The following is a 24509-nucleotide window of genomic DNA, read 5'->3' as shown; positions in this document are numbered from 1 at the left end:
CGCCGGGCGGCAGCCCCTTCCTGACTGGGCGTGGACGCCACCCTGCCCGCCCCGGCTCCGCCCAGCTCAGGCCCCGCCAGGGCAGCAGGCATGAGCGTCCCCCACCCCCCACCCCCCCCACCCACCCACCCCCGCCCCCGCAGCCACCACCAGCCCCAGCCGGGCTCGGGGGGCCTCTTCTGGCAACGCCGCCTCCCCAGAAGCGCTCAGCCTCCTGCTCCAGTGCTCTAACGGACAGACAGCTCCGGCTTTGGGCAAAGACCTGGGCGGTACTCTCAGCATCCCAGGGAAACATAAATACATAAATCACACGCTGGCCATCCACCACCAGACGTCTCCGCGGCCCAGCGTTGTGAGCAGCGCGGCCGCGAGACGCCCAGATGGAGACGGGGACGGAGCCTCCACAGGCCCCCGCACACGGCTGGGCGCGAGCCAGGGGACGCGGCCACCGGCACCCACCTGCACCCACCTTGCACCCATCCCCTGGAGCCCCTGCCCCCCACCTCCCTTTGCGCATCCCGCGGACCAAAAACCACACCGTGAAGATGTGCTGCTGAAGGAATGCCTTTATAAAAACTCTCCCACGAACACGCGAACACCAGAGACCCCCGCCCTCGCTCCGGGGACCCCACAGGCAGCCAAAGGATCTTGACGGTCACATGGCCCCTCCATCTGGAGCAGGGAGAGTGGGCGACGGGCGACAGAGCTGCCTGCCTTCACTGGCTCGGCCCCACAGACACTGAAGTCGACTCCCTTTGGGATGAAGGCCATCGTCTGCTTGGCTGCTCTGGATGGGCACGTGGCCTCGTCTCCAAGAGGCCAGATGCCCTGGCAGGAGGGCTTCGATGGCCCACTCCCTTCAGGTTCCAGGATCCCAAGGGCAGGCCTCGGCGCGCAGGCTCTCGTGGCGGGGTGCAGCGGGCCACCTCCAAGCGACGGGCCCTGTGGCCGGACACAGGGTCTAGACTCGGTTACGCAACTAGAAAAATGTGACCACAAAGCACTTTTCACGTGTATGGGTTTTGTTTGGTGGGTTTTTCTTTTTCCTTTTGGTTCAAAGAAAAAAACATAGCAGGCTCTCAGGTATACAAAACTGGTAATATTAGATAAAAATACAAACTTCACCTTTACAAAACAAAAACAAAAACACAACACACACACACATTTCTGTTGAATACATGTAAAGCGTAACATCTTACCAAAAATAAAGAATTTAGATTCTGTCCAAACAGTGGCCCAGGGGCACCTCGCTGCGGCGAGGAATGGGAGCGGCAGGCCTGGGACGGACTCGATTGGTTCACGCATAGTTCTCTCGAAATGGCTTAAATTAAAAAGTAAGATAAAATGGGGCAGGGGAGAAACACGTAAAGCCAGAAACATTTAGGAAGTGATGCATAGGTGGATATACCATGTTTATTTTAATACATCTCATTTGTTTGCATCCTGCGAGGGGAAATACGGTCCCACTGTCCTGACTTACAGCAGCCTGGTGTTATCGGTGTAAATGTCATCCAAGAGATAATTAAAAAAAAAAAAAAAAAAAAAAAAAAGCTAGCCAAAGAGTAAAAAGGAAAGCTTAATAATCACTTTATGGTGTAAAAAAAAAATCCACTTAAGGCTCTCGGGAAGGTTTCTGTATAGACTCAAACACTACGGCAAGGAGATGTGTTTCTAAGTCCCGTGGCGGTTCTGAGACATCCCTGGCTCCCACGTGCCCCGCAGGGCCCTCGGCACCCGCCCGGAGTCCTCCAGAAAGCAGGTTCTGTGTCCCTGGCTGAAGCACCTGTGAACCTGGACAGAAATCCGGTCCGCCGAGGCACGTCGCTTCCATCCCACAGGGGTGTCCTCCATCCCGACAACTGTGTAGATATTTTTGTGAGTCAGTTTTGTTTGTCATGTTTTGTGGTTCTGTTTGCTCACGCTCTCTCGCTCTCTCGCTCTCTCTCTCTCTCTCCCTCTTTTTGACAAGGAAGCTTCTTATTGTTTCACCGAGTGCTACAATACTTGCTTTGATGTCACATTAAACAAATGTATACTGTCTCTTTGTTCTCCCGAGTGCGCATGGAGACAGTTTTTCACGGAGGAGAACAAAGATCGCACGCTGGCAATGAGCACCGTACATAGTAGGTTCAGGAATGTAACACGCCATGTACATCCGTGTCCCGGAGAAGGGCTGCTGGCTTGTCCTCACCTCACATCTGCGGGGAGAGCGGAGAGACACACTGAGGCGGGGCCGACACACGCGCTGCCACATGGACGGCAGCCACGATGACACGCTTCACCCCATCAGGGAAAACACTCACACGCAGTGTGACACGTCTCAGATTTGTTGTAGCGTTTTTCAAATCAAATATGCCTCAGTACATCCTGAGCTTTCTGTAACAACCTGAGCAGAACGGAGACTAGGTTCTTAGGATCCCACAGAACGTTCCTTAGAGCAAGCCCCATTCTCCAGTTGTACAGATGAGAGAAACTGAGGCCCAGCATGGTTCTTTCTTTGCCTTTTTCCCCACATTCTTTTTTTTTTAACACCCCCGCCCCAGCAGAGGACTTGTAATTTCTGGAGCTCTGGCAACCATCCTGGGCCATGGGACAACCTTGAGGGTCTTGGTAAGCAGGCAGATCTATACTGAGCTCTGAGCTAAAAAGCAGCTCTTCCCCATCCAGGTTACTGGGTCACTGCTTATCCCAGCACCTGTACCACCCACAAGCCAGCAGGGCCTGGGGTGGCAGGGACGCTGCTCAGTTCTCACTTGGGGTCTCTGTCATCGGCTGGCCTGTGGAGGCCAGAGCCCAATCATTGGTGGGCACAGTGGATGCACAAGACGACACAAAAACCAGCCCCCAAGCTATACCCTGGGGGAAAACTATACCCTGGGCAAGAAGTCATTGTGGGGCTGCTTCAGGAGCCCACCCACGCGGACCCTCCTCCCCGGCTCCTGAACTGGGAGCTTCCTACAGTCGCTCCACCGGCACCTGGGCTCTGAGACACCATCTCTAAGAACTTCTCCCACAACCGCCTGTCTGGGATGCCATGGGCTCACACACAGCCAGAGGCAAGGACCAGGCTTTCCAGAGCAGACAGGACTGCTGAGGTTGAGGACTGAGGTTGCCCAAATCCCATTCCCTACAAGACTACACTGCCCAGGTCCTCTTGCCACCAAAGGATGGCCAGGGTATCAGAGAAGTCATCAGATGGGACTTTTCTAAGAGGGTTCTTTTGGCCCTCTTCCAACCTAGAGTGTACACGTGATTTGTGGAGCTTCAGCAGCCACACTGAGCCATGAAGCAGACCTGTGGATAGACAGCACCAGTCCCTCACGTCGGAGAGGGTCCCTGATGATACCTGAAGGATGCCAAACCTGCTCCTGAACATCTATCTACCTCGCTTCAGCCCTCATTGATTCCGGTGTGTCACCAGCAACCAACACAGTTTCCAACACAGTAGCCAACAGCCCTGTACGTTTATAAAACGCTGTCAGACATGACCTGCTCGGTCTTCACATGCCGTTACCCATCATCCCCGTGAGCCTCAGTCTTTCATCTGTCCAATGGGACAGGGAACCTGCCCAAGGTGATCCCAGGTAACGCACATCAGAGCTACCCCACTGCTGTTCAGGAAGCTGAATCACTGCACTCACGGGATACCAGGGCCTCCCCCATCGATGCAAGAGACCCAAGCCAGAGCGGAGACTCCGGAGCGGAAGGGGGAGCCAGGGACACGAGCGAGCAGACCCACAGCCCAGCCAGACACCGGAAGCTTGCAGGCCGATCAGGGCCGATGAATCAGGGCGCGAGCCGCGAGCCGGCCACGGGAGGGATTGGCCACGTGATCAGTCGGTGCACCTCCCACCCGCAGGACCGCGGCACGTTCGCAGTCAGCTCCTACCTGGTCGGCCGCGTTAGGTGGGTTTTAACCTTTTTCTTTTCCGTTTTTTACCTGACTCCCTACGCCTTCCTGTTAACAGAAGGGCAGGGAGGGTGAGCGGGCCTAAGGGTTAGGGCTGCGGACCTGAGGCAATAAATAGCTGAGGTGTTTGTCTTTCTGGAAGAAAACTCGATTAGCTTTGGCACAGAGACACTTCCTGGTGCCCTTGAGCCGGCCCAATGCAGCGGGTCACAGCACCTCTACCACGCTGCCTCGGGGCAAAGTCTGCCTGGGACGGGGTCGGGCCTCCCTGGGCCATGGGCTCCTGGTCACTCCTACACCCCAACCAGGGTGGGCACTCGGAGCGGCCACCCCTAGTCACTCCAGCTGACACCTGCAGGTGCCTCGACCCCCACTAGTCCCCACCCCGGGGGCCCTGTGCTGGATTCGCAGCGGCACCAGACGCTCCTGCCCTCCGAGCCTCGCCTCTGCGTGGAGGGCAGGCTCTGAGGACCCCTTCCAACAACGAGAGGACAAGGCCCAGGGCCGCTCTTACCCGTCTCCTCCTCCCGGTGATCTGGGTTCAGGCCGCTGGTCGTGCATGTGCATTCCAGATGCTCCTCCAGCCGCACCTGCACTTCTTTTAACTTTGGCTTCTTCCTGATGTACTCCACCTTGGCCACCTGCCCGAGACAACAGGCCCCGCGGTGAACACCTCGGCCACGCCTCGCACGAGTCACCGAGAGCGGGGTACGTCCTGGGGTGCTTGGCCCCACCCGAGCCAGGACGTGGGCAGGCTGACCTCTGACCTCCAACCTCTGACCTCCTCCCAGCGGAAAGGCAGAGGACTGCCAGGTGAAAAAGGCACCTTCGGGCATTTGTGGTTTGGTCTATTTTAATCAACACCCGAAGGCTCACTCGTGCAGGCAGGAGGAGGTCTGCAGGACCCACCTTGAGCGAAGAGCTCTGAGCGGCCCGGGGAAGGAAGGAAGGTGTCCGTGTCCAGGTCTCAGGGGACATCTGGGGCAACGGAAAACCTCCAAACGCATACTTGATTATTAAAGGGGGAAAATACCCACAGCGAGGGAAGGGATGCTGAGCTTGGTTTGTGGGTCGTGGCCCTGGTGTACCCTCCCTCCTGCCCGCCCACCCGCCCACCCACCCACCCTGTTGAGCACAGCCCCGAGAGCCCACAAGAAGGCTGTCTGGGTCAGAACATGGATCCTGGTCTGCTAGGAACTGCAGATGAGGACCCTACAGGCCTCACAGTCCGGTCCCAGGAGGCCAGGACTGGCGAGGGTCAGAATGGAACTAATGCCTCCTCCAGCTGGGCCCCCTCCATCCACTCTCACCCTTGCCAGCCCAAATTATCCAGGTACACAACAGCAGTGTAGCAGCCCTGCCTCTGCTGGGGGCAAAAGTCCGGGTCCAGCCTGTGGGGCACCAGCCCAGGCAGCCTAGAAATCAAGTCCCTACAGACCCCAAGGTCAAGCCTAGGGAAACCAGCTCAATCTGTCGTGGAAACACCACTCCACCCTCTCCACACACACTCACATGTGCACACACATACAGATGCACACATGCCCGTCCTGGAAATGACACACACATGCACACACATACAGACACACACACCCTATTCTGGAAACTATACACATGGATACACACCCTATCCTGGAAATGAGAGACACACACACAGACGCACACACCCTGTCCTGGAAATGACATACACACACAAGCAGTGCATGCACATGCCCTATCATGGGAACACAGCACCACCCTCCACATATACACACATGTGCTGTCCCAAGCGTGCAGCTCCATGCACACCCACATTATGACACAGCTGGTACCAGAGGACAGCCCACACACACAGTGAGCGTGGTCAAGGTGGCCTCACTTCATCCTAATTCATGAAGGAAACATATAACATCAGAGGAGCAACCTCCCAGCCCGTCTTTGCAGCCCCAGTGGGCTCCCCTCCCAAGAGCTCAGTCCCTGGTGGGGAGAGGTCCAGCATCTTCCCATGAGCCCTGGATCCCACAGACCCGGGCACATGGCAGATGCTCCACCTATATCAACACTGGGGCTGCAGTCCTAGGTCCTGGGAACGGCCCTCAGAGATATCCATCCCTGTTTACCTGGGGAGACTGAGTCAGAAGGGGAGCAGGGCCCACCCGGGTTACGCCCTAAGCATGTGGAGGCATCAGGCCATTGGCAGAGGTGAGGGGATCCGGATGGAGAGCAAAAGCCCCCAGCCTGGGGACAGTAGGGAGAGGGGAAAGTTGGGCGGAGAGGTGCTCCTGTACAGAGGCCTGGAGTCCAGAGGCCAGAGGCCCCCAGGGCAAGAGGGATGGCCCACCCCACAGGTGAACTGGCCCCAAGGCTTGTCCAGACCTGTCAGTGGCCACTGGGCTGCATTAATGGTTAACCTGCAGTGCAAAGGGTGCCGGGTGCCCAGCGGCCGTGGGAAGTGGAATGCGGCCTCGGGTGTGAATGTGGACGGCCAGGTGTGAGCTCAGAGGTGGGGTGGGAGCCAGGCCAGGTTTGGGACCAGGTCTGGGGGGTTTCCTAAGTTAGAGAAGAGGCAGAGGAGGGGAGCTCAGGCATGAGTGCCCCAGCCGCAGAGCAGGGTCTGCTCCACAAGGCACCTGCCACTCTGGGAGGCTGGGACCACACAGGAATGAGAGAGAAACACACAGACAGACTCTTGGGATGTGGCGGACACAGAGGCAGAGAGCCTCCACTTTCCTATCTATAAAATGGGAATGAGAACCGTGGCCCCCAGGGCTTCACGTGTATGGGAACAGCTGGGGCTTGCCACTGAGCCACGTTCCCAAGCAACCAAGCCCTGGTATCAGCACATTTTTGCCTTTGCAAAGCCAGCCCCCAGGCCCAGAGTGAACCTCCCCTTGAGGACACTGGGAGGGATGCATCTCAGCATCTCAGTGGGCCTCCCAAGAGGGCAGAGGACCGGGGCCTGAGCCTGGCCACCATGCCAGCCCTCCGCGTGGGCCTCAGCCCCTGTCCCTGCGCAGCCCTAGGGCCCAAGCAGGTAGGTCAGAGGCAGCCCCATGCCTGCCACCCCAGCTCTGAGCACTACACACTCCCACCCCCATGCACAGCTGCCCTCCATCCCTGGACTCTGCTGGGGACATGGAAGGGGGGTTTCTGGGGGCACAGCCTCTGCTCAGCAAGTACTTCACCCACTTCCTCTAGGGGGGCAGGTACTAGGACCCAAGTGGGTGCAGGGGGGCAGGCTGGTCTCCACCCTACCAGACCAGCCTCGGTGGAGAAGGTAGTCGCTCCAGAACCACCCCCTTCCAAAGGGACCAAAACAGTCCCTTTGGCCAAGCACTCCCAACACCAGCCACTCCAGTCTGGGAACCCACTTTCTCCTCAGACGGGCCGTTTTTATCAAAGAAAAACAAACAGCGATTTATGATTGCACCTGCTTCGGGGTATGTGAGGATTCCAGGCCATTCCGCCACCTCTGGCCAGGAAATAGCTGCATTTTTTCCCCCAAGAACACACTGTGAATATTAACTTCTCAGAGCAGCCTCTGCTCTAGCCAAGTCCCCAGAACAAGATGTTTACGTCCTTTGGACCCTTCCCGTGGCCTCGGCCCCAAACGGGGTCCCCAGGCTCCTCCCTCCCCTCTCCCTTCGTGTCCCGTGTGTGGGAGCTGCACCTTGTAAAGAGGACCTTCCACTTCCCACCTCGAGTCTGCCTGGCAGGAACCACCCCACCTGCACGCTCCCAGGGCATGCAATCCAGCGATGCCGTCACCCCTTCCATTCCAGGGACCCCAAGCAAAGAGGACCTGAGCTCTTGCTCCTCCCAGTGTCCTCCACTGGGCCACGGAGAGCGATGCCCTGCTGGGGGGCGCCACATCCCCAGGTCATGGCCTGACCACTCCAGAGTCAAGGGCAGAGCAGCATCTGTGATAAACACCTGCATTTACTGAACCCCAGGTGCTGGTCACCGCGATGCTCACAGCTACCCCGTGAGGGCACAATTACGGCCCGTTTTACAGACAGGAAAATGAGGCAGTTCAGACAGGGCTTCTTTTGCTGGAAGGAGCCGTGTGCTTGGAAACAGCAGAGGCTCAGAGTTCATGCCTTAACCGGGGGACTTCCTAAGTCCGGGAAATCTGTCCTGCTGGGCGTGAGGGCTCTGGTCCATGCTGATCCAGCACGGAAATCCTGGAGTCCCTCCGAGTCCACTAGATCCACTCGGAACTGAAGCGGAGCCCCAGAGTCACAGCACCAGACCTCCACATGGCTCGACAGGCGGCTGCGTGGGGAACCCTTCTCTCTGGCCCAGTTAGATAATCACCAGCACAATACCAGACGGGCAGTGAGTGCCCCAGGGGCCACATCCAGGGCATCTCCACCCACTGTGAGGAGGGGCTCAGAGCCATTTCACATGAGGCCCCCACCGCCAGGCCACAGATTTCTCCCCAAGCCTCCTGGACTAGATCTCACACTCACATCGGAGCGCAAACACACCCAGACCCACCTTCTAGAAGCCATAGCCGGCCACTCTGATCATGGCCATGGAGCTGGGTTGCAGCTTCTCGAGACCTGGGGGCCAGGCCAAGATAATCGGCTAACCCATCAGCTGTGAACCCACGTGACACCCTCAAGAAAACGGGAGCCCCCAACTTTCAGCGCCATGCAGTAAGGCTGAGGTTTACCCCACAGCGACCCCATCCAGCGCGACACAACCAGTTGTGGGCCCCGCAGCCTATACCACTCGTTCTCCTAGCCCTCGAGCCTTGGGTCTAGGAGACAGGGTCAGCCCTCACCAGGGTAAGGCTCATTCGTCCAGGACACCAGTCAGCGAGCACGCTTGGACCCCTAAAAGCAGACCCCAAATGCTGAGCATGGCAAGCTGATACGGAGATGTTGCCCCAGCCCGGACCACAGGTCCACGTGCCCCGAGGTCTGATGGCAGCCATGCCCTGGCAACCCCAGAGGGACCACCAGGGGTATAGGAGCCCCAGCCAGCCAGCAGGCAGGTCCCACAAGACAAATGAGGGCCCAACCTCCAAGAGTGAAGGCCCCACACCGAGACCATCATAGAGCTCGGGGCACAAGAAGCTTTGGCGCCCCCTCCCTAGTGGGCACTGTGGGAAGCCAGCCATCAATCCCAGCAAGTCCTGACACTTGGGGCCCAGGAGCTACTGGGCAGCCTTCAGCTGAGCACACTGGACAATTCACCACCTGGGCCTCAGTGGAGTGGCCACTCCTAGCCTTACCTCACCTTCTCTGTGACCAGAGGGCCATAAACCACAACACTGGGCAGGTGTCCACCCTGGGCGAGACCACGCACCTGCCCAGCCACAGGGGCCCCAGCAGGCCCCCAGCACCCCTCAGACACCCAGCCCAGGACTCCGCAAGGCTCATCACCCTGCTCAGCCTCAGCCCCAGTGGAGCAGGGACAGCTTCCTGGGCAGGCGTGGGGGCCAGGCTGGCTTCCACAATGGACCTCCTGTTCCCACTGACCTTTTGTCCCTTCTCGGCCAAAACCCCCAGTGTCTGGGGCCGGATGTTTTCCTGCCAACCCTCTGATGGGTGGGCAGGGAAAAGGAGGAAGGGTCTGAGAAGAGCAGGGCGCCGGACATGGAAGCAGGCCACTGGGTTCCAGCTGCAGGACTAAAGCCCCTCTGTCCCCTCGGGTGGACCATGACCCCGTCTGAGCAGACGAAGGCCTGTGGGGGGAGCCCTGGCCTCACGCCACCATCTGCTGAGCCCTTTGGGCCTGTGCCCAAGACAGACATGGGCCCCTCCTAGGACAGAGCCTGGTCCCAACCCGACCGCCTGTGCTGGAGCCCCGCTCACCCACTCAGGGTGGGCCAGGAAGAGAGGATCGTGGGCAACCCCAGGACCGGACACTCCCCAGTCCTTCCCCACGGGAGGCAGAGGCCCACTTCATTCCGGCACCACTGTATCTCCAACTGGACACTCCCGGGACAGCCCTATGCACAGCGCCCAAGTGTGGGACTGTCACCCAGAGCGCCACCACCCCCACGCCCAAGAAGGAAAGATCTCAGGGGTCTGGATTCTTGGGGCTCATGAGACCACCTCACAACATACCGTAAGCAAGGACATGGAGACCCAAGGGAAGCAGAGCCGGCCAGGGTCCCACAGCAGGCAGCAGAGAAGTCTTGGCACGGAAGGCACAGCCCTGTCCCCTTGGGTCTCTATGTCCCTCTTTAACAAAGCGTGCAGAGCTGCACCCAGCGCGGTGAGGGACCCCAGCAGCATGAAGTCAGGAGGCCCACGCCTGCCAAGGCAAGAGCCAGCGCCCCGGGCAAGTGCAGCAGAGCACTGGGATCCTCGGCTTCAGGGCAGTGTCCACCGTGGAGATCACAGGGCAGCACGCCGTGGAATCTGCTTACTCAATGCCCCAAGTGCTCGAGGACCAAGTCCCCGGAGGTCAGGTGGAGCCGGGTTACGGGTCTAACATGCCTTCTCACGTGACCGACTGTGTCCCAGCCAGCTACACGGTCCTTAACTAGGATAACCTCCCCTGCACTTCACTCCGGGACCAGGAGCCTGGACAGCAGCGGGCACTCAGGATCTGAAATAATCTCCAGTCGAGGAAGGGCTTCTGGTGCACCCCCAGAACCTTCCTTCTGGGAAGAATGGACACACCTGCCAGTGGAAGCTCAGCTGAGTGGGCAGGCCATGGCCATCTCCACGAGATCAGTGCCCTGCTGTCTAAATCCATGGCCCAGGGATATGTAGAACTGTAAGCTGCCCAGAGCCAGCTTCCAGGGAGGGCAGCCCCAGGACACTCCTGCCCAACTACGTGTCAGAGAAGCCAAGATGCTCTGGACATCTCCCTCCTGCCCTATCCTTTTGGAAGCAGGAAGAGTTCCCCTTCAAACAGTGGTCAGCTTGGGACCAGCACAGGCCTAGACATCCATTTCACAGATGGGCCAAGTGAGGCCAGAGGGGAGCAGACCCATACCCTAGGAACCCCTCCAGCCACTGAGACAAAAACCCAGACCCCAGTGTGGCAGCCCAGAGCGACCCAGAGGCAGATTGCCCCCCAGGACTAAGGTGGGGAGAACAAGGAGCCCCCACACATGTCATCTGAACCTTACCTTCCTATAGCCCTACCTCGGCCAACACCCTGCCCCAGGAGTGCTTTGGGGCAAGTGCCCAGCCATGCGCTGGCTCCCAGGGACTGCAGCTAACCCAGCACTAATCCCAAGGGTCTCCAAGTGGAGCCCAGCTTCCCAGAATGAGGGGAGGGGCTGGCTTTGCAGCCCCAGCCCCAGGGACCGAGGAACCCCCAGGAAGACCGTGCTGGAGGACTCCAAGGACACACATGCCCTAGCAGAGTGAAGGGCCCTCCCTGACTTGCAGACAAAGGGCAGAGGCCCCTGAGCAGGCCCTGCACCCTTTCCTGTTTCCCATGTGCTTCCGGGGAGAGGCTCTGAGGGGTCCCCCTGCAGCACACACACAGCCCGTGTTCTGAAGACGTCCCATGTTGTTGCGTCACGGGGCAGGCTGTGTGCGGTGGAGCGGGGAAGAGACCTCGATGTGCACCCCCAGCATCTGGCCCCACATCCCAGGTCTAAGACCACCCTGCTCTGTACCCAGGGCGTGGGTATGTGTCTGCCAGGGAATAGGAGCAGCAGGCTGTCACTACATTGGCTGCAGGATGCCCCTGGGCAAGGCCGTGGGCTTACCTTGACGCTGCGGTGATGGATGCGGGAAGGCTGGCACTTGACACTGCTGGTATTACAGCAGCCTGCACAGCGCTTCACCTCCACGCATGGGGGCCAGATCAGGAAGTTGGCAGACGTGGGGTCAACCTGGCTCCGAGGTATCTCATAAATGACCGTCCTGGTCTTGCAGACCGCGGGGATAGCCTCCTCTGCAGAACAAGAGCCACGGTGAATGCAGAGGCCATGCCCCATGTCCCGCCAGCACCCAGGCCCACCCTGTGACCCGAAGCCCTGAAGGGCCCTCACGTGGCTGCTGCTTCCTCTGCATGCAGAGACACCCCAGCCCCAACAGGGCTGTATGTGGGCTGACCATGATGAGCAGCAGTGAGGGCCGGGCAGGGAGGCCCTAGGGACCAGCACTGTGGCAGGACCATGTGACACAGGGAAGCCTAACGTGACCTGCAGGTGGAGGGGAGGGATGGTAACCGAGGCAGACATGTGGTGGGGTGGAGGGGTCCCTCCACTGATGGTTAGGGAGCTCCCAGAGCTGGTTAAGAATGGGTAGAAACAGGGAAACAGAGCCTGGGACCTCAAAGGCAAGCGGGCAACAGGCCTCACAGCTCCAAGTACAGGCTCAGGAAGGAGGGGGATCGTGAGATGGACAGGGGACCTGAGAACGCAGGACACAGCCCACTAGCTGCAAACCTGCTAAAGATCATTCAGAGGGGACCCCGGCAGCCAGGAGGCCACCCTCCCAGGAGGAGCTGCCTCTACCTTCTTCTGTGCTCCTCAGCACAGGCCGATCTGTCCAACCCAAAGCCCCAAAACTCAGTGGATGCCAGAAGCACGACTGCCCAATGAGAACTGCACCTGGGGACCCTGGCAGGCACACTGTGCTCCTCACATGCCGCCTTACTAGCCACACCGCCCTCCAGGCCCAGCTAGGCATGTGTCACTGAGGGCTGACCAACACTAGGCCCTCCACCCAGACATGTGCTCAGGGAGCCCGGGCAGGCTCTGGGGATACCCACAGAAGCCAATGCCTCCAGCGGCAAGGTGGGACCCCAAAACCCAGAACTGGAGGGAGCCGCTCCTGGCCACAAAGGGCTGGGCATGACCCCCGGGGCCAGCATGAGGCAGGGCCCTGGCCCCTGCAGACAAACAGAAAAGCCTGAAATGTCATCAAAGGATAACGGGGCCCGGCCTTTGCCCCAGTGCCAGGGAGGGGTGCCAGCCTCTCTCTCCTGCCTGTCCTGTCACAGGGCCCAGGAGACCTCCTGAGAGCCCTAGGAGACTCAAGGTACTTGTATCCCGCCCCCCCCCCTCCCGCCCAGTGGCCTGGGAGCACCTGGAAAGGGGGACCCTGTAAGGAAGGCTGGGTGCTTGAGGTCTGGCCACCACAGGGCAGGAGAGGGCTGTGCTCACGGCTCCCAGCCCAGCGCCCACTGGCTGGGAGGGGCCTGGGGAGCCTAGCCAGGTGGGACTGAGTATGGAGCCAGGGAGATAGTCCAGGGCTCCCCATGTGGAACAGGACAGGCCTACTGTGATGCCCTCACTTGACACTGGTCTGAAGAACAGGAAACCTACAGCCCTACAATCAACATCCTCTGGGTGGGCCCCCGGCCTTCATGCACTGAACTCGACTGAAGCAGCATCAGAATCTACCTTCTGGGAGGAAGATAAGCTCAGAGGGGGCAGTCACTGCCCACGGTCACACGGCACAGAAAAGCAGTGTGTGTGGGGGGGTCACACCCAGGTAGTTAGGAAAAGCAGGAGGACTTTCCTGGTTGGCATGGGACTCAGTGGATCACATGCCCTAACCCTGCTTCCAGGGCAAGAAAGTGCAGGCCAAGATGGGTCTCAGAGCAGAGCCAGAGTCCAGGAAACCCCTAGCAGCCTCCAGGAGCTAGACAGACATGAGGATAGTCTGCTGGAGGGCAGGATGAAAACAACCCCAAACCCATGCCCAGCAGAACCTAGGAGGCAAGCCTGAGTACAGTAGGGGCCGTGGGCAGGGGCATCTGCGGGGGGGCCGTGCATGCAGCAGGCTGACCCCACACTCTGCAGCTGCTGGCCAGCACACCCTTGCACCACATTACAAACTGGAAAAGAAACACGACCACGTTTTCCAGCGAGGCCTCCTCCAGAACAGGCCCCGACAAGACCGGGCACTTAAGGAATTTATGATGGCTCTCCTCTCCTGGAATCTCTTGGCCCAGGCCAGGCTCAGCAAGCAGCAGACGGGCCGGGGCAGGGAGACGCCCCCGGCAGAGGAGGGAGGCCTCCGGAGAGAAGGCGGGAGGCCAGGGCTGAAGTCGCTGGGCCCCTGCACACGTTGTGTCTTTGTTTTATGGAGGAGCGAAGGGGTGAGGCACAGTGGATGAGAGCCCCTCAGCCCTCCAGAGGGCCTAGCCCCCGTCCCCTTCCCCACCCTGCAGGCCCAGGGCTCACCAATGCTTCTTTTCCTCCGAATGGGCACAGGCCGCTTCTCAGGTGCATGCTTGGTGGCATGGCCCCCATGGGCTCTCAGACTTGCTTCCAAAGCATCCTCGGCCCCTATAGAAAGAGGAAATAGTGACCGGCTGGCTCCCATCCGTGTGATGCCCGGGGGGCCTGTCCAGCAGTCCTCCCACCTGCCTCCCAGAGACAGACGAGTCCCCTGGGAGACCCTCCACTCCCATGTATCCAGAGGATGAAAGACTCCCAACTGCTGAAAACCTCTGTGAAGCCTACAAGGAGGTCCCCCAAATGTGCCCCCCCCCGACCCCATTGCACTTTGCAGCAAAGCTACAGACCTGTGGGGAAGGGGCAGGGGATCTCCCCAGGTGACGGCTGGAGGAGGTAAGTAAGAGCCAAAACTACCCGGGGACAGGGCCCCTCCGACAGCACCAAAGGACCAGCAGAGGCTGCTGCTGTGACTTTTCTGGTGTCTGCATGTGGCTCTCTCCATCTTTTTGGAGCACCCTGACCTTTGAGGGGCATGGGGAATAGGCCGGACTGGGCCAACAACTGGACCCCACTTGTTCTTGAAGTTAATCCATACCCAGGCCACAAGTGCAAGTGGGGAAAGTAAAGGGACAGAAATCCCAGTACCTGGCAGAGGGGCCAACTGGCAGGAAGGCGAGCGTGCTGCCCATCAGCCGCACACCAACAGTCCCAGTGCTAACATCAAAGCTGTACCCTAGTCTTCCAGGCCTACAACAGCCCCTGGCACACATAGGAGCAGCCTCGCCTGCCCTGGTGCCCCCGGGGCAGCTTAGGGGAGTCCCAGGTCCCTCAGATTCCTAGAAGGGAGAGGTGGGGTGGGAGGGACACACTCAGTTCTGCCACCTGCCACTAGGACTGACCCGCCCCAATGACACTGCCTGCCCCTGGATAAAAGGGGTCACCCTTGGTTCTCCCCGCCTCGGCCCCCAGGCCCAGCTGGGGGGTCTCCTTCTGCTCCCCAGGAGATGAGCAGGGTCCTGAGAAGCGCACCCCAACGGCCGGGGACTCCAGCAGCTGCACAGACCACCCCCCCACCATGTCCTGCTGTCCCGTCCCTAAGAAGCTCAAGTGGTGTCCTGGCCACCAGTCCTGACCAGACGCCCCCTCCTGGGTGCCCAACCCACCGGGGCCTCAGCGACTATCCACAAACCTCCACTCGTTTAAAATGAAAACCGAAAACCAGGCAAAAGATACAAATGGCAAAAGATGTGTTCTTTCAGAAAACTAAAGTCTGGGAAGAACCCAACTTCTCACTTAAAATGACTCAATGTTCCACTGCCACTAATTTTTTTGAGACCCAAAATAAGATCAGAACACAACTATTCATGCAATAAGAATTTCCCATCAACCAACTGTTACAAGAAGCATTTTTTCACGAAAAAGTGACATTTATGAGTCACGTCCCGGTGGTAGCCATCTTGCCACCCTCAAACCCAAGAGCAGCTGGTCCACCCGCGGCGTCCAGGGAGAAGTCCCCACCGGCCACCATCTTCCACGCCTTGCTAAAAGCCACGCGGCTCGCTTCACCACCGGCTCGGTCCTTACGCGTCCGCGGGAGCTGCCACCACCGGACGGACACCAGGAACTAGGCCCAGGAGCCGGAGGATGAGCGGGGACACCAGCCCTCGCCTCCCCAGCAGGCCGCAGAGAAGGCCACAGCCCCCGGCGGGTGGACAGCGCTGAAATCCGACACGGAGGAGAAAGAGCTCCTAGGCAAACAAGCCCTCTTCTGCCCCCCATCAAGATGGGTGGTCGCCGTCCACGCCGTGGGCAAGTGGCCTCTGACGGATGCGGTTTGAGAAATGATCCAGCAGTGACTGAGGCAGACCCCGCCACTCGAGATCCTGGAACTACCCTCAGGACACTTAAAGTGACAGCTCAGGATGGGGTCAGGTCCTCCTGCTCTCGGTCCTGCTGGAGCATGAATGGCCCAAGACGGGGACATATGTGTATCAGGTGCTCAGTGACCCCACCGCACAGTCGCCAGGCTGCTAGGACAACTAAGCTCCCCTGCCTCCTTGCCACCGAATGGCCAGCTTCTAATCACACTGGATGCACAAGTCCCAAAAATTCAAAGACCACACGCTGGTCCCTCCACCCCAAAGCCCCACGTGGAGAATCCTCAGGCTCAGTGCAGCTCTCACTGCCGCTGGAGGGAGAAACCCTACTGCCTCCAGGTGTCATCTGGGAAATGGGGATGCAACTGCCACTGGGAGGCCTCCAGGGTCCTATCACAAGGCCCCATGGGGGAGGAGGAGAGGGCCTGTAAGAAAAAGATCTCTTTGGCTTCCTGGGCCTGATTAGCTCTCCAACCAAAAGACCAACCTGAAGGGACTGGTTCACCCTTGGAGTGGCCCACAGAGGGATTTAGAATGACATCCCAGCTCCCTCCTCGCAGATCCCAGACAGGCCTCCAACAGGACCTCACAGGGGTCCAGGGCCCGGAGAGCAGCTTAGTCCTCAGATAACTGACCCCTCAGCTGTTTACAACCTTCCACGGTGTCAAGATCTGTTTCAACTCTCTGCTTTGGGTGAGAACAGGTGTTGGGGGAAAGACTGCAGTACAAGTTCTAGAAGCATCTGTGGCAACTCTGGTGCTCAGGCCAGAGACCATGCACTGCCCTGGGTCACTGCCCTGGCTTCCACGGCTGTGAGAGGGGGCCGGACCAGGATGGAGACCCACTTTGGGATGTGTGTCACAAGGGGCCTCCTAGCAAAAAAGACCCTAGAAGCCCCGCTCGGTTCTCACCCAGATTCACAGGCATGAGGAGTCCTGCCCCAGACCCCAAACCATGTGACAGAAGGTGCAGGGTGAGGGGCAGGATGAGTCTAAGCACCCAGGACTTTTTATAAGGGGGCAATTTGAAACCAGCCAGGGAACTAGCGGCCGCTTCGGACCCGCCCCAAGAGGCTCTAGGCCCAAAAGCCCCCAGGTCAGGAATTCCATCAGCATAACCCACCAAGCTGCAATGCACAAAGTGTTAATGGGTGGGGGGTAGGGGGTAGGGGGGGCGGGGCTGCAGAGACCAGAATAAGAATGGTCCCAACAGAAAGTGAATGGCCCATTTCCCGGTGGCTTCCCAAAGCCATCCCACAGGGAGGCCCAGCCCTGCAGCACCGGCCAGGCTCCTGCAAGCCACTAAATAAATAAATAAATAAATAAATAAATAAATAGCTCTGAATCTTCTCAGGGAGGCGGCCTCCCCACTTTTACAGATCCTCCAGGGCCCAGCGGAACGTAGGCGAGTGTTTTCCTCAGCTAACCAAAGCCAAATCCTTCTCCCCAGGGTTACACATCAAGGAACCAGACCAAAATCCCCCCTGGCCCAACTCTGATCTCCTAGTGAAACTCTACCCCCTTCCTGATAAGGATCAGCCAAAGGATTTCCTGGGTCACGAAACTACAGAAACCGTCGGCCTTGCTAGCAAATGGTCTTGGCATGAAATGAAAATAGTTCAGGCCTCTCCACCACCATAATTAGGTACAAATTTCCAAATGACTAGACCATGTGATTTTACTTAATTCCGCCCCCCCCCCCCCTTTGAGGGTAGCCTGCAAGGAGAGCGAAATCTTTACTGCAAAAAGTTCCAACTGACCTCTACCACCGTGGGCCTCCCTCTGACAAGCCCACTTAGGGCCCCGTCCTAACCAGACGCTGTTACCATGTATTTCTCTAGCTACCCCTCCCACGGGTGTTCCCACACCAAATACTACTCCGGGGCAGGAGGCCACAAAGCTGTGGGCCAGAAATCTCTGCCCTCTAGGAAAAGGCTTCCTTCGGGCCACACCACAGTAGGTGCTGCCACCAGCCTGGGTCCCTGGCCACCTCTGCGCACCAATCCCCTCCAACTGTGCAACCGACACCAAGGGGCTTGCAAACTCCAACGCTTACAAATAAACTCTAAAGTGGCTAGACTCCAAGGGCCTGAGGGTGAGCCCCAAAATAATCCCCAGACACCAGATGTGTGGAAGACGCGCCTTTTATTGGCCTGTGAAGGCACGGGGGCTCCTGCAACCACAAAGGCCCGCGGCCGCAGGCACAGGACAGCCGTGCGCCGCAATGACAAAGCGCCCCGGCCCGGGGGCGGCTCCTCCTGCGCGCCTGCCCGCGGGGCGCAGGGCCAGGGCTCCTCCCGCCCCGCAGGGCAGGCCCCGGGCCCGCACACCTGGCCCAGGCGCCGGCGCCCTCAGCGCCGCTGAACTTTCCGTGACTCGCGCAGCATTTTCCTTAAATGCAAAAACAATCCCCCGGCGAGCGAGCAGCTCGCGGCCGCCACCGGGAGAGAAAGTGGGCACTAGAAGAGAAACTCCTGACTCATCCGCCTGGGCTTTTATGGCCCGGGATTGGATTCTGACCTTTCGGTGCGCTCCTGCGCGGCGCCTGGCCCGGCCCGAGCGCGGGAGGCGGCGCGGGGCGCACCCCCCGCACCCCCCGCCCCGCGCGCCGAGGGAAGGGGCGCGATTTACCTACGGAGTCTATCTCCAGGAGTCGCTGGAGGTCCCGGATGCTGTGGATCTGACTGTGTGCCAGCCTCTCAATCACCTCGCGGGGGATCTCGGCTTCCTGCAAGCAGAGCCACAGGGTCAGCGTCCGCGCCGGCCGGCCCGCGCCCCCCGCGCGCGCCCCCCCCCGCGCCCTGTGCCCCCCACAGCACCCCCGACAGCGCCGGCGCCCCCAGCCCGCGCCCTCCGAGCTCTCAGGGCGCCCGACCCCTGCCGGGGGCCCTGGAGTCAGACGCCGGGGGTGGACAGGGTGCGGACCGGGTGCGACCCCCCAATTCTCGGCCCGCATCCAGGGCCGCCTTTTCAGAAAGCAAGCCCTCCTCCCACCTTTACATTCCCACACAAAAGCCCGGCCCCCGGCCCCTCCGCCCGGGGTGTCAGTCACAGGAGGTGTAGGGGCGCCGAGGGTCCCGAGGATCCCGAGGGTCCCGAGGGTCCCGAGGAGTTTCTGATTTAATAGTGAAATCGACATCCAGAGAGATCAAGTTGAAATGCGTCACGGATCGGCGCCCCAAGCCACGGCAGCCTTCACACTCTCATGTGGCCAGGGGCTTGCATTTTCACACCCCGGAACCCCGGGCCGAACCTGCCGGGCCGGGGGTCTCCGGCGCAAAAACACGCGCGCGCGCACTCATCCGTTCACACGCGCGCCCCACCCGGGCCGGCCGCGGCCCTAGCGCCGCCCAGGACGCCCCACATCCAGCCGGCGGCGGGAGGGTTAAATCTCCACCTCCCGCAGCTCCCAGTCCCTGCCCAGACCACCCCCACTCCCTCCAGACTGTGCCCGGGAGTCGGGGGTCGCCGTGGGGGTGTGCGGGGGAGGGGTCTCCACTAAGTTCCCACGGCGGGGGCTGCAGAAAGTCATTCATCACGGCCGGGCTCCCGGGGGTTCGGGATCCTACCCTGGGGGGAGGGGGCCCCGGCGGTGGGAGGACGCGCGCGCCCGGCCCGGCCCCGGCTCGCCTAGCTCAGCCACCTGTAAGCAGGCCCCGGCGGGCGGGACTGCGGGGCCCAGCGGCCCGGCCAGGCTCAGGGGCCGCGACCCGGGCGAGGGGGCTGCGGCCCCGCGCCGCCCACCCTGCCTCCCCGCCCGCCGGGGGGCTTCCGCCGCGGCCGCCCCTGGGGACCCGCCGCTCGCCCGTCCCCTCCCGGGCTCCGCCAGGTCACACACACCCCCTTCCGCGCTCCCCGCACCCCGATACTGCATTGTCCGCCGCGTCCGGGGCGCCCCTCCCCGGGGAGAGCCCGCGCCCCCCGAACTTTCTCCCCACTCGTCCACCCCGCGCCACTCCGTGCCTCCACGGCACAGCGACGCAACACGCTGGAAACTCACCAGACACACTTCGGCATGGCAGAAAAGAACAGCCAGTGGGGAAGAGCAAGAACCCGACCGCCCCAGCAGAAACCAAAATGCGCTCGCCAGAGCCCCGGAGCCCCAGGGGCCCCGGCCCGCCGGCGGCCGCAGGGGGCGTGCGCCGGGGGAGTCGGAGAGGGGACGGGGCGCGGGGGTGGCACCCACCTCGGCCAGGGCATGGGCGAGGTATCCGCAGCCGAGGAGTAGCAGGCAAGCCCAGGTCCTCATCGCGTCCCGAGGCGCTGGCGGCTCGGCGGGGAGGCGAGGCCGCGGGGCGGGCGCTCCAGCCGGGCTCCTGTGGCGGCGAGATTCAGTACCATCCCTCAGGGAGCGCGGCCCGGAGGAGGGTGGCGCGGAGAGCAGGGAGCCGGCGGAGCGCGCCCGGCGCGAGCAGCGAGTGCGGAGAGGCAGGCAGCGCCAGCGAGGAGGAGGAGCAGGGAGTGCGCGCTCGCCGCGCCCGCCGCGCCGGGAGCCTCCTGGGCCGCCGGGTAGGGGGTGGGGACGGAAGGGGCGGAGGGCGGGGGCTGGGCCTCTTCCTTGGTGCGTTCTCGGTGCTGGCCGCCGCCGCGCTCGCTCCCCGGCGCCGGCTTTAGGAGCGACCCGGCCGGTAATTCTGCATATTTGCGGGCATCAGCCCCGAGAGGGACCCCGGAGCGAGGCTGCAGCCGCCGCCGCCGCCGCCGCACCACCCATCACCTGTCTGGATGCCCGGCCGGGCCCGGCCGCGGGCTCGCGCTCTCCCCGCGGGGCTGCGGACGGCCCTGCGCGCCCGCCGCCGGCCCCGCGCTCGCCTTCGGCCTCCTCTCGCAGCCGCCGCCCGGCCGGGTACGGCGCGGCCCAGCACGGCGCGGCCCGGCGGCCTGCGTGCGCCCCTCCGCGGCGTGCCCTCGGCTCTGGCGCCGCGCTCCGCCCTCCGCCGGCCCGAGCCGGGCAGCGCCCGCGGCCGCGCCGCCTGGCAGCCGCCGCCCGCCCGGGGCCTCGCCGCGCCGGCCGGAGCGTGGGGCCGAAGGGAGCCGCCGCCGCCGCCGCCGCCGCCGCCGCCGGGTGGCGGAGGAGGAGGAGGAGGGGGAGGAGGAGGGGGAGGAGGAGGCACGGGCAGGCCCGGCTCGCCGGAGTTGTGCGGGCTCCGCAGGGCGCGCGTGTGGAGCCGGCCGGCGGCGGGGAGGGGGTTATAGCGCCGCCGCCGCCGCGCCCCTCCCCCGCCCCCTCCCCCTCGCCTCCCCCGGATTCCGGGCCCCGGACCCGCACCTCGGAAGCGCGCGGGGGCCGCACGGGCCGGGCAGGGCCCGGGCGCCGCCGCCGCCGCCGCAGAGAGCACCGAGCGGCGCTCACGCAGCCAGTAAAACCCATCAAAGCCCCGCGCCCGGCTCCGAGCTCCGCGCGCCCGGCGGGGCTCCCCGCGCGCCCCTCCCTCGAGCTTGCCCACCCTCCAGTGCCAGCTGCAATCCTGCGGCATCGGACGGGGAGGGGAGGAGGCCGCCGCAGAAGCGCTGCCGTCGCCGGCTCGCCTCCCTCGGGCCCCAGCGGCGGCAGCGGGCAGCGCCCAGAGCTGCTGCGCCAAAAAGGGCAAACGCGAACCGGCCCCCGCCTCCGGCCCCCCGCCCCGGCGCGGCGCTCGGGCCTCTTTCCACCGTGAGGATCCAGGGCCCCTGCCTCCCCGTCTCCATAAAAGGAGGGGGAGTGAGTGTCTGGTGAGAGGTGGGGCGGCCGCAGGGGCGCGTCCGGGGCACTCACCTGGCGGCGGCCACGCGCCCCCGCCCAGAATCCGATGCCTGGGGCGTCTGAATGAGGCACTTCCACCAGCATCCCGAGATGGGAGAGCGCCCAGGTCGGAGGAGGGGGCTGCGGCGTATCTGATCCCCACTCCCTCGTGGAAGGCTGGGCTGCGGCCTGAGCCAGGAACTCGAGGGGGCGGAAGGGAAAGGAGAGCTAGGCGCGGCTGGCGAGAAACCCCCGGAGCCGGAGCCGGAGCCTCCCACGCCGGGATCCGCCGGGCGCACAGAGCGCCACCTCCGGCCGAGGCGCGGCACGGAGCGCGATGCGGGGGAGCAGCGCGCTGGAGGCCGCGGCCTGAGCCGGCCGGACCGCTCCCGGCCGCCGGAGCGCAGGTGCGCCCACCCGCAGCAGGTGGGATCGGACCCCCGCGGGCCCCTCAAGGGCACACGGGGCTGGGAGGGGACGCGGGCCCCGCGACCCCAAAGCTAGACGGCGAGGCCCCCGAAGGCTGGAAGACTCCCGGGTCGGTGGGAGGGTGGGCGGCCGCCCGGGAATGCCTCCCGCCCCCGAGGCCCCATCCTGGGGATTAGGCCCGCGCCCCGCGGCGGCCGCCCTCCCGCCAGACAAAGGCAGTAAAGGCGTAGCCCCGCGGGCGGTCTTTCATCCAGGCTCCGCCGGCTCCGGCATTTCAAAGGCCGAGTGGGGAGGGCGCTTGGGGGGGGGGCGCTCCCCTTCCCCCTAATACCTGGGGAGGGGGAGGGGGAACCTCTCGCTGTTCCCAGAGGGGGGGGGGTCCACTAGCACCCTTCTACCTGCTTTCACACACCTGCAGCCTCCCAGTGCCCTGGCCTTGCCCAGGCTGCAGCCCCACACAACCACCGTCACAAAGTCACCTCCGGCTGTTCAGGGTGATGAGGGTGAAGCAGGGAAAACTTGGGGACATTTAGAGGCATGTGAGGGCCCGTCCTTGTCCATCCATATGGAACCTTCAGTGGCCCCAGAGAGAGACACCGCTGGCAGGTTTGGGGAAGGCAGCTAAACATGCACCACCAAGACCCAGGCTGGACGATGCGGTCTGAGCCACCGTCTCCCCACTGGACTGCATCACGGCAGGTGGATCCAGCCTCCGAGTCCTCTCGGGCAGGAGGGACCTGAGGACACTCCTTTGGGGATAAAGGATGGGTTTGATCGTGGGTACAGGAATGAAGGAGGAAAGTTTGCCTTGTATTTCGGCCTGGGGTTCTTACAGCTGCAATCCCTCCACATCTGAGCAGGCCTAGGTGGGTGGCTTCCCTCTGGGGCACTTCAGGGATGCCCAGCTGGAGTTTGCGGCCAGCAGGGGAGTTAAGGGGGCGCCTTTGCCGGGAGTCTCAGGCCAGCTGGAGGGTGGAAAGCAAGGGCGAGGCCTGGGTGCATCCCGCCCCCGGACTGGAGAGCTGCGGGGGGAGCGGCGCGCCGGTGTCCCTCTAATCGCTGGCGGCTATTAAAAATAAAACCTCCGTGAGTCGTCATAGCGACCAGACAACAGCGGCGGCCGGCAGGAGGGTGGCAAAAACCACACCACGGGCGCCTCTGGGGGGGACTTGGGACAAAGTGCAGGCTTTGGCTGCAGTGGGGCAAGGACCCCCAGCCCCACATGCCCCACCCTTCCCTGACCCCCCCCCCAAAAAAAAACTGGCAGAAATAGGCTCAGGAGCCCAGTTTCCGAGAATTGGACACGAAGACAGAAGAAGTGACTTGACCAAGAGGTCATCAACTTGGAAGAGAACCCACGCGTCTCGGCTCCCTCCCCCAGCCCTGGTTCCTCTTGACACCCTGCCCAGCCCGTTCAGGTTCCAAGCAGCCTCCTTTTAGTCCCTGGAAAGGGGAGGCTGGGTGAGGAGGTGGGCTTGGGATGCTCACCCCGAGGAGGAGACCCTAAGTCCAGAGGCCAGGCGCGTGAGGGCTACTGCACCTGCCCAGCCCGCCGGTCTGCGATCCTAGCTGATCCGGCGTGGTCACGTGCTTCTTTCTAGCCAGGATTGAGTTTCACTTCCAGCCGCTATTAGGCGGTTCACACGGTTCATTGCAAACATTTGATAATGAGGCTAAATATACATTGGAATCGGTCGCGTGGGCGCGGTGTTCCCGGCTCTGCGGGCATCCCCGCCCAGGCCCCAGCCAGGCACGGACCCCCAGGCCGGCGCCCAGCTTTGTGCGGGAGGGAGGCCCGCCCCGCATGCTGCCCCTGGGCCATTCCGACCCAAGGCCCCAACACTATCCACGGAGGCCGGCCAGAGGGCCCCTGGAGGAAGGAGGGGGCGGCGGGGGGATATCCAGGGTGGGGAGGTGCTGGCAGGAGGTGAAGGTGCACCTGGCAGCCGGGATGTCCGGTCGCCCCCCAGAGCTGGTGCTTCCAGGCTATCTCGGGCGTCTCCGGCGCGCCCCGACGTGCCTGCAGGCCCATAATTAAAGTGAGTCAGGTGCTCGGAATAGGCGGAGAGAGGGGCTGCCATGCAGCTGGGGTGACTGGTTGGGCGTCTGTCTGCCCCTTGCTGCTCGCCTCCGGGCTCTGCCTGTGACCCCAGAGCCAGGGAGGAATGGGAAGGGCACAGTAGGGGGCCAACTGTGGGGACATCTGCCTTTATTAAGCACCTCGTATGGTGTGCAGCCTGCATGTCCCACTAAACCCACCTCACCTCCTACCTGCTGCTGCTCGCCTGGGCCCTGGCACCAGTGGATGTTCCCTTCTTGCCGTGATGTTACTTCCCTGTGGGAGTCCTGACTCACTCTCACTGAGCTCCTCAGTCCCTGCGTGATTTCATTTAACTCACAGAGACACGGAGGAGTGGCAATCTCTCCCACCTCTCCCCATTTTACAGATGGGGCATTCCAGAGACCAAGAAGCCAGGCCGTT

General features: G+C 62.0%; 1 protein-coding gene across 6 annotated transcripts; it reads right to left on the bottom strand.

Annotated features, from left to right (window-relative positions):
* Window positions 1–1079: 1079 nt before the first annotated feature.
* PDGFA (platelet derived growth factor subunit A) lies at window positions 1080–22010 on the bottom strand. Of its 6 annotated transcripts, none has more exons than XM_072753413.1 (8): window positions 21632–22010; window positions 20063–20192; window positions 18508–18604; window positions 14004–14108; window positions 11574–11761; window positions 4425–4551; window positions 3890–3958; window positions 2060–2198 (listed from the first exon to the last, which is right to left on the bottom strand). In XM_072753413.1, the coding sequence occupies exons 2-7, from the start codon at window positions 20123–20125 to the stop codon at window positions 3903–3905; spliced, it is 636 nt and encodes a 211-aa protein (XP_072609514.1). In that variant the 5' UTR covers window positions 20126–20192; window positions 21632–22010; the 3' UTR covers window positions 2060–2198; window positions 3890–3902. The 6 variants fall into 6 exon arrangements, with proteins under 6 accessions (XP_072609512.1, XP_072609511.1, XP_072609513.1 ...); XM_072753414.1 differs by lacking the exon at window positions 21632–22010 and adding an exon at window positions 21324–21517; XM_072753411.1 differs by lacking the exon at window positions 3890–3958 and having other exon boundaries at window positions 1080–2198; window positions 21632–21788.
* Window positions 22011–24509: the final 2499 nt, after the last annotated feature.

Source organism: Vulpes vulpes, chromosome 3 (genome assembly GCF_048418805.1).
Source record: "Vulpes vulpes isolate BD-2025 chromosome 3, VulVul3, whole genome shotgun sequence".
In the NCBI taxonomy this organism is placed as follows: domain Eukaryota; kingdom Metazoa; phylum Chordata; class Mammalia; order Carnivora; family Canidae; genus Vulpes; species Vulpes vulpes.
This window is presented reverse-complemented; position numbering and strand designations above follow the sequence as displayed.